The following is a 9,609-nucleotide window of genomic DNA, read 5'->3' as shown; positions in this document are numbered from 1 at the left end:
TTCCTACCAATCGATCATTCTTTATTTGGGATTGCAGGATACCGTCTCCAGCTCCATTCTCAGGGGGAGAGAGACTTTTGGCTTCATGCAAGGAAAGCAGCAGAAGTCGTTCTCTCCCCCAAATTCCGCTAGAAATGAGTCTTTGTGACTTGTTGCGCCAGAGCAGCCTCTTGGAGCAGGATGCCTTGCAGGGTCCCAAAGACTCATTTCTGGCAGTTTTGGGGAAAGACTGTTGCTGTTTTCCTTGTGTGCAGCCAAAAGCAGAAGCAGACAGCAGACTGGTGGCCAGGCCAGGTGTGTGGGGTGCGTGGGGCAAGTTTCCCCCCTCTGCCCTTCCCCCCTCCCCTCACTGCCTTGTGCTGTTTGCAATGCAAGCAACACAAGCCTTGTGTTCCCACACAGCTTGGATTAATTGCTTTGGGGGGTACTTTGGGGGTGACATTTCTCTGCAGACCACCAAAATTTTCTCATGGACCACCAGTGGTCCCTGGCCCACTGCTTGGCAACCAGTGCTTTATGATCATAGTTGTAATGGCTGTTAAGCCTTTTTTTTTGGTGATAATCATTAAGAAAATGTGACAATCATTGCTGTCAAGCGAACTCATTGCTCACTAGGGTACGTTTTTACCCCAAATCAAAAGCAAGTGCCGTCTTTTGGCAAAACCATAATAAAAAAGTCATGGGACTGCAGAACGCGGCCAGTATTCTATAATTGCAACTGTTTTGCTGAAAGTCTGAAATGAGGTCATGGGACTGTGCAGTGGTGAGGGCAACCATTGTAATTTCGAATCTGAGTCATTGGTCCCCTTTTTTTCAGTACCATCATAACTTCGGTTGCTAAGCAACTGGTTGTATGTTGAGGATTACCTCTAAGAGGAGTACCAATTTCGCAATGGATTTTTGACCAGAGAACGTCGCCGTCCAGCCATCCTTGCAAACTTTAATTGTGGCAATACACACACACACACACACACACACACACACACACATATATATATATATATACACACACACACATATATATACATATACATAAACATATATATATAGTAACAAAGGGAAGAAGACAATGGGGAAAGAAAAAAGAATAAGGAACACAGATGCTTTTGAAGGACTTTATTAACAACTCAGCTTATGCCTCTTCCAAGTAAAAATTCGGTCTGCATAAAAATTAAAATATAACTCTGAATATATAGACCTTCCCCTTTATTTACATGATATCATATCAGATAGATTTGTGTCTTTCTATTTACAGATGTACAAAGAATAAAAAAAAAACAGTTTTTAACTGCACGTTTAAGTTGTTACGTGGTAAAATGAACAACTTGCTTTTCTTTTGCTTTTTTAAATTTAGAAAACTGTCCTAAGCCAGCCCGTGCCTTCATGCTTACAGTTTTTTTTTAAAAAAGCCAGAAAATTTAAGCCCAACCATTTCTTCATGTCAGCAACCATGCTGCCTGGGGTTGTCAAAGGTATTTAAAACAAAGATCCACAAGCAGAGTAAAAGTGCAATTCTAGGCACAGAAAATAATAACAATAATGCATCTTTGCATTAGATTTTAATAGGCCACTGCATCACTCCAAGTATTCCACGTCAAGTTTTAAATCCCATTAAGTCTGCGGTCAAGGTAGCTGAGAATGCTGGGAGTTGAAGTTCACATCCTTCTATCCAGCTCCAATAGGACAAATGCTTCCTTTCTTGCAACTTGTTTTCCTCTCTGTATAAAGTTAACTTCCCTATCAAAAAAAACCTAAAACACCAACTGTATTTGAGTCCTTAATTTTCCCCTCAAATTAATTTTTAAGGCATCCTTAAAACTCCAGCCTGATTGCTTTCAACAGTTGTGGACGCTCTATGGCTGGAGGCTTTCAGAAAGAGACTGAACAAACATTTGCTGAAATGGGCTAGGCTGGGTTCTCCTGCTTGAGTAGGGGGCTGGACTAGACCTCTAAGGTTCCTTCCAAATCTATTATTCTGTTACTTCCTCAGGCCCCTCTTCAATTTGTTAAAAAAAATGTCAAAATGGCCCAACCTTGCAGAATTTCAGAGATGTCTTATGAAGATTTGGTTGAAGAAGTCGATTATTTCTGCCTACTGTCAACTCATAAAATATTTCTATTGGCATTCTATTCTTTTTAGAGTTGCCAACAGAAAGGGAGCGGGGAAAGTGGCAGCTTGGAAATCAAAAGTGCATTCCATAGATAGTTTTTCAAAGATAGTAGCTAGGGGACTGAAGTTTCTGCTGTGCAAAATTCTAGCTGGAGAGCATGATTGATGACTCTGGGCTATGGAGGTGTCCCATTGGAGAATATGGATTACGATACACCCAGAAGGGTGGTGGGGGAAACCAGGGTCAAGGGTGACAATGAATGATGTGTCTCAGAGTTGGCTGCACCCAGGCAATGCCGGACATGTTAACTCCCAATAAATCCTTTTGAAGTTTTGGAAGTTTGGCTTGAGACTCATGAATTAATTGGGGTAAATGCCAGAATCCTGACACATATGTTGAGTGAAAATGCCAATGTTGTTTTTTTTGGATCAGGATGACTGATGACCTGAAGCACGAGTTAATCTCCCAAGCTTTGGTGAATTTCAAACTTTTCTTTTCTTCAGAGCGGGTTGTGTGCCTGTACCAGTTCTTGATCATTTATGGGTGCCTATCACCTTAAAATATTTCCGGCTTCAGCTCAGGATCTTAATTTGGTTCATTGTGCGGGCACTTCTATGCATGCACAGAGGGGTCCATGTTTCCCAATACCAAGCACTGAGGAAAAGGGGAATTGCAGGCAAGGCCCTAAAAAAGTAAGAAAGCAGAGGCAGAAAATCCACGGAGGGTTAGTTGTCAGTTGGCATATTGTGCATAAAAAGCCAGCTTCACCCGTTCAATCTGGTGGCACAGTTTGATGGCTGGGCCAAGCTTCAATTCCATGCACTCCTGGACGGTTGGGAGCGTCAGTAGGAGAAGGGCTTGTCCATCAATATCCTGAAAAAAGGAGAAATAGAGGGGGAAAATATATTTTTAGTTAAGGAGTCTTCCTCGGTTGAAGTTCCAAAACAATTGGATTGCGGGGCTTTTATACTGATTGATCCAGGGATGTAACACCCCTGAGTTTCTGTTAATTGGACATAGGATTTGGCCCAAACAAAAGGAAATTAATGGGAAGTCGAAGGTTAAAAAAATGTAAAAAAATATCCCTGTGGATTTTACTTCACTACTTGTTGCCAACTGTAGTGGGCAGTGAGCATCTCTGTTTCAAGGCCATTGAGCCGGTGCTGTCCGAAGATATATCACGGTCATGTGGCCAGCATGACGTCATGGAGTGCTGTTACTGTACCTTCCCACCAAAGTGGTACCTATTGATCTACTATTGATCTGTAGAAGACCGCTGAGGTCCCTCCCACTGTATCAGTTTATGTCCTATGTTAACGCAATTCTGATCCTGTATCAGGAAGTGCTACAGTTAAAGAAAAGAAAAGAAAAGAAAAGAAAAGGGAGAACGGGAGAAAGGAAGGAAGGATGGAAGAAAGAAAAAAGAAAGGAGGAGAAAGAACAATTGAGAGAAAGGAAGGAAGGGAAAAAGAAATAAGAGAGAGAGAAGGGAAGGAAGGAAGAAAAAAGTAAGGGAAAGAAAGAGGAAAAAGAGAAAGGAAGAAAAAGGGAGGAAGGAAGAAATAAAAGGAAGGAAGAAAAAGAAAGAGGAAGAAAAAAAGATAAAGGAAGAAAAAGAAACAGATTGAGAGAAAGGGAGAAAGGAAGAAAGAAAGGGAAAAAGAAAGAAGAGAGAAGGTAGGGAAGGAAGAAAAAAAAGAAAGAGAAAAGAAAAAAGAAAGAAAGGAAGAAAGAAAAGAAAGAAAGAAAGAAAGAAAGAAAGAAAGAAAAGGAAGAAAGAAAAAAGAACGGAAGAAAGAAAAAGAGAGAGAAAGAAAGAAAGAAAGAGAAAAAGGAAGAAAGAAAGAAAGAAAGAAAGAAAGAAAGAAAGAAAGAAAGAAAGAAAGAAAGAAAGAAAGAAAGAAAGAAAGAACCTGTTCTTGAAAGATTTTGGCAAGGGGAGCACAGTCGGTCAAACGGAGGAATTGCACCACATCGAGCACCGTCCATTCCAACGGGTTGCTCTCCAGGATGAGCTTATCTTCTGCAGCCTCCTTGATCTGCAATGAACCAAAATTGAAACCACAAAATTAGGGCAGTTAATCCTCAACTTTACAACAGTTTATTTGGAAACCATCTGACGTTATGACACTAAAAACATTGGCTTATGGCCGTTTTTCACTATGAATGACCGTTACCACATCCCCAGGGTCACGTGGTCAAAATTCAGAAGCTTGGCAACCGTCTCTCAGATTTATGATGGTTGCAATGTTCTGGGGACATGTGATCACCTTTTATGTCCAAAGTCAATGGGGAAGCCAGATTCACTTAACAACCGTGTTGCTAATTCAACAACTGCAATGATTCACTTAACAAATGTGGCAAGAAAGGTGACAAAATGGGGGGAAAACTCACTTAGCAAATGTCTCACTTAGCAACAGAATTGTTGGGCTCAATTGTGGTTGTAAGGCAGTGATTCCCTTAACAACTGTGGCAAGTAAGGTCATTAAATGGGAAAAAATTTACACAACAGCGATTTGGCTTAGCAACAGAAATTTTGGGACTCAATTGTGATCGTAAGTCAAGGACTACCTGTGATATTGGAAATAGTATTTCTTTAGGATGGTTTAGAGGCCCACCCCCTCTTTATCCTAGGGCACGTAGGGAACAACGGAGAAGAGAGCAACGTGGGTTGTGTGGCTTATGGGGGAGGAAAGAGCCCTGATTCCCTTCATTAGCCACAGCTGGGAACGAGAGTTTAAAAGATATGCATGCTGAGTGCGGCAGCTGCTGGGAACAAACGTGAGTTTATCTTGTGTTGTCATGGCTTATCTGTGTTCCTGGCATCTTCCCAACCATGTTGAGTTATTGCCGTGCCTTCACGTCTGGAATTATTACTTCTGCCCTGCCGGACTAGTTACCTCATTTTGCCTTGATTGGACTTATAGTTACAGTTTTTGTTGACCACGTTTTGGACTTGATTCTCCAGCCAGAAGAATCAATTTTTCTCCAGCCAGAAGGTAACCAGGACTTTGGGGGGCAAAGTTGGACCTAATAAAGGGACTCCTACTGATTATCTGACTGTGTTGCCGGGTCATCACATCAACCAAGCTGGCTTCCCCCTAAAAAAATCCTCAGAAAGCAAATGAACCAGGCCTGCAAGACGGAAAACCCATGATTTTCCAAGGGCTTGTTTTGGAGTCGTTCAAACATTGGAGACCCATCAAAAAGCAAAGGTATAGCTATCCAGCCACTTACCTGCCTGGTTCTCTCACTTTTGACACACAGGAAGGAAAGTGCCTTCTGGGCTTGCCTGTCCCGCTCAGGCCGAGCCACATGGATGGAGCCTCTTCTGCTGCGTAACTTCATTGTGGTCATTGGTATGGCCAGAGGAATGTCCTCTAAAGAGACGTCTGTTAGATCATCCTGCAGTTCTGGGCTGGTTTCCTCGCTCCACGGGGTGTCGGCTTCTTCCTCGTCACTCTCCTGCCACGGAATTGAATTGAATTGAAGGATTGTATTTGCATGCCTCCTGTAGAAGATGACCAGTCTAAGCCCGAAAGAGGGGTCAAATGCATCATCAGTCTTGAGTCCCTTGAGGTCTAAGTCCAGCCCACCTTGAATTCCCGTGACAATTTGCTTTGACCATTAGCAGTTCAGATTCTTGAGTGGTGCGGTGGCCCAGAGGTAGTGCTCTTGCCTCACAATCAGGAGGCCGTGAGCTTGATCCCTAGGAAGAGGCAGATATTTCTCTCTCTGGCACAATGAGAATATATCTGCTGCAAACTCTGCAATGGTGACAGGCAGGGCAACTGGCCAGTAAAGCACCATTCAGTTGCTCCAACTCCACCCCACAAGGGATTACAGGGTCATTAAATGACAAAGAAGGAGATTAGTAGTTCAGATTCTTGTAGAGAAGAGCTTAAGCTTGCAATAAATTCTTGTATTCATTTGGCTTTCCTATTTCCGCGCTTGACACTCCCAAATTAAACAAAAGACTCCCAGCAGAAAACCACACTAAGAGCACACCATCAGCTTCTCTTCTACTTACTGCGTGATAATTAATAATAAATAGCTGTTAATAAGGACGATGAAACTAATTACCTGATAAAAACCCAGAGGGCATCACCAAGCGTTCCCTGGGAGAGCACTGTTTTGCACTAATTTCCATTAAATCAAACAGATAGAAACATAGCTAGACGTTGAAGAGGTTATTCCATTAAATAGGAGCAAATGGCAGAGAAACAGCCTTTCCTTATAATCGTTGCTTTTCAAATTTGGCCACTTTAAGACATGTGGATTTCCAATTCCCAGAATTCCCTAGCCAACAAGGGGAAGGCTGGCTGGGGAATTCTGGGAGTTGAAGTCCACACATCTTAAAGTTGTCTAGTTTACAAAACATGGCTCTACATGGTAGTTGATTCACATTAATCTAATACAGAAAAGATGCTGAGATCGTATAAAGAATACAGAGATGAGGAACAACCATGATTCGGGGACTGGAGGCTAAAACATTTAAGGAATGGTTGCTGGAACTGGGTATGTCTAGTTTAATGAAAAGAAGGATTAGGGGAGACATGATAATAGTGTACCAGTATCTCAGGGGCTGCCACAAAGAAGAGGGAGTCAAGCTATTCTCCAAAGCACCTGAAGGCAGGACAAGAAGCAATGGGTGGAAACTCATCAAGAAGCACCTACAGCTAAGGAGAAATTTCCTGACGGTGAGAACAATTAACCAGTGAAGCAACTTGCCTCCAGAAATTGTGAATTCTCCAACACTGGAAGTTTTTAGAAAGAGATTGGATAGCCATTTGTCTAAAAGGATACAGAGTTTCCTGCCTGAGCAGGGGATTGGACTAGAACCGTGATGGCGAACCTATGGCACGCATGCCACAAGTGGCACAGAGAGCCATTTGTGCTGGTACGCAAGCCGCAGGCAAACTTACCTCACTGCGCAGGCATGTGCCTGAAAGCTCATTTTTTTTCCAGCTGTTTGAGGCCTTTTTCGGCCTCCCAGAGGCTTGGAAAAAGCCTCTGCAATGTTTTTCAGGATGAATTATAGGCCTGTTTCATCACTTCCTGTCATACCGGAAGTGATGAAATGGGCCTATCATTCATCCTGAAAAGCCTTGCAGACGCTTTTTCCAAGCCTTTGGGAGGCCGAAAAAGGCCTCAAACCAACCGGGAAAAAAAAAAAAGCTGTGAGGCACAGTGCAGGTAAGGGGGTGGTGTGGGGAATTGTGCATGCATGCACAGGGTAAGGGGCATGGGGAAGGAGGCTGGGTGCTGGCATGCGAGTGTGCGCACGCTGGTGCGCAGGCAATTTTTAACACAGGAGCCCAAAAAGGTTAGCCACCACTAGACTAGAAGACCTCCAAAGTCCCTTCCCACTGTTTTATTCTGTTAGCTTTCTGACCTATTCCACCTCATGTGCAGATAATGTTCACAAGGGAAGCCAAATCTCACCTCTGATGATCCTGCTCCATTCTGATCTGCTGACGGGAGACACCTTTCCTTTGGTGTAAAACCTGGTTTCTGCATCTTACTGTAATCCGACCATATCTTGTGTCTGCTCTCCAAGCTGTAAGGGTTTTCTTCGCTGGGGGAAGGCTTAATGACTTTCCTACGTTTTCCACAATAGTATGCTGGGGAGGAAAAAGTCTGGTTAAAAATCAAAGCATCGAATTCTATAGGTGTCATGCCCCTGTCAGAATCTGATTCCGAGGGGGAGGTCGAGCAGCTGACAGGCAGTGGGAGTGTGGCTCGGGTGGCTATGCAAGAAACAGGGGAAGGGTACTGTCCATCTGGGCATTCAGAGGAAGACCCAGGGCCACCCCCTCTTCATCCTAGGGCACACAGGGAGGAACGGAGAAGGGAGCAACATGGGTTACGGGGGAGAAAAGGGCCCTGATTCCCTTCATTAGCTGCAGCTGGGTAAAACAGGATTTAAAAAGGGTGTTTGCGCCCAGCACCTTGCTGGAAGCAAAGTATGAATTATCTTTGTCAAGTGTGATCTGGGTTCTAGTGTCCTCCCAAATGTGTGTGTTTCGTTATCTTTTGAAGTCTGCAATTCCTTATCCTGCCCTGTCTGGTTAATTGCTGCAGCTAGTGGTTTGTGTTGGTTTTTATTTATAATCTATATGTACTTTGGGTTTGGACTGAATTTCTTCCCTTTAAAAACTGTTCTTGGGAGAGTTTTTTCTCCAGCCGATGATAACTGGACATTGGGGGCCAAGTTGGAGGAATTAAAGGGACTTTACCTACTTTTGTGACTTTGTTGCTTTTGAGCCATGCCCCTTTGGGTCGTCACAATAGGTCTGTGATGGCGAATCTGTGGCAAACAGAGTCTTCTCTGTGGGCACGCCAGCCATCGGCCCAGCCCAGCCCAGCCCCATCGTGCATGTGTGCGCACTTCCCGCCAGCCAGCTGTTTTTTGGGTCTTGTGCAGGGAAGCGCTCACATTGCATTTTGTGTGCATGCCCCCCAGCCAGTGTGCCCGATTTTGAGCCTGGAAAGCCTCCTGCAACAACCTGGAAGCCCAAAATGGGCGGGGGGCATGGCGCATGCGCAGGGGATGCTTGCATTGCATTTGGATGGGTGTTCATGCGCGTTTTGGGCACTCGACACCAAAACGTTTAGCCATCACTGCTATAGGTAGTCCTTGACTTACAACCATTCCTTTAGTCACCGTTTGAAGTTGCAACAGCCCTGAAAGAAGGGACTTATAACTGTTTTCACACTTACGCTGTTGTAGCATCCCCATGGTCACATGATCAAAATTTGAATGCTTGGCAACTGGTTCATATTTATGATGGTTGCAGTGTCTCAGGGTTATATGATCCCCTTTTACGACCATTTGACGCAAGGAAAGCAGAAAAGTCTTTCTTTCTCCCCCCCCCCAAACTCTGCCAGAAATGAGTCTTTGGGACCCTGCAAGGCCTCCTGCTCCAAGAGGCTGCACCGGCAAAGACTCATTTCTGATAGAGATTGGGGGAGAGAAAGAAAGACTTCTGCTGCTTTCCTTGCATGAAGCCAAAAGTCTCTCCCTCTCTCTTTCTCTCTCCCCCACTGAGAACAAAGCTGGAGATGGTATCCTGCGATCCCAAATAAAGAATGATTGAGCGGTACGAAAATGGGGTGGGTAATTTTCCTGCAGACTTTTGGGGGGATTTTCCCAGGGTCTCTGGTCCATGGGATTTTAAATTATGAGTTTGGTGGCCCCTGAAGTCCAAAAGGTTGGCGACCCCTGTTCTAGTTCAACCCCTTGCTCAGGCAGGATACCCTATACTATTTCAGACAAATGATTGTCCAATCTCTTCATAAGACAACGGCATTCACTTAAGAAATGTGTTATAATTAACAACTGCGGTGTTTCATCTTAACAACTGTGGCAAGAAAGATTCTAATATGGGGCAAAACTCACTCAAGGACTGTCTCACTTTGCAACAGAAACGTTGGACTCAACTCAAGGAACTACCTGTCTTTCTTTTCTCCGCCAGAATCCAAGGAATTCTGAGGG

At 44.0% G+C, this 9,609-nt stretch overlaps 1 protein-coding gene across 2 annotated transcripts in view; it reads right to left on the bottom strand.

Annotated features, from left to right (window-relative positions):
* Window positions 1–1,099: 1,099 nt before the first annotated feature.
* Window positions 1,100–9,609, bottom strand: part of SFMBT2 (Scm like with four mbt domains 2) — a 51,466-nt gene continuing 42,956 nt past the window's right edge. For both annotated transcript variants that reach the window (XM_087935321.1, XM_026721583.2), the window contains exons 18-21: window positions 7,557–7,735; window positions 5,349–5,576; window positions 4,025–4,150; window positions 1,100–2,984 (exon numbers count right to left, since the gene is read on the bottom strand). In XM_087935321.1, coding sequence (XP_087791447.1) covers window positions 2,844–2,984; window positions 4,025–4,150; window positions 5,349–5,576; window positions 7,557–7,735 — 674 coding nt within the window. In that variant the 3' untranslated portion in view covers window positions 1,100–2,843. The remainder of the gene's footprint in view (window positions 2,985–4,024; window positions 4,151–5,348; window positions 5,577–7,556; window positions 7,736–9,609) is intronic.

This window comes from Pseudonaja textilis, chromosome 5, assembly GCF_049901715.1.
Source record: "Pseudonaja textilis isolate UNSWEBS1 chromosome 5, rPseTex1.2, whole genome shotgun sequence".
In the NCBI taxonomy this organism is placed as follows: domain Eukaryota; kingdom Metazoa; phylum Chordata; class Lepidosauria; order Squamata; family Elapidae; genus Pseudonaja; species Pseudonaja textilis.
This window is presented reverse-complemented; position numbering and strand designations above follow the sequence as displayed.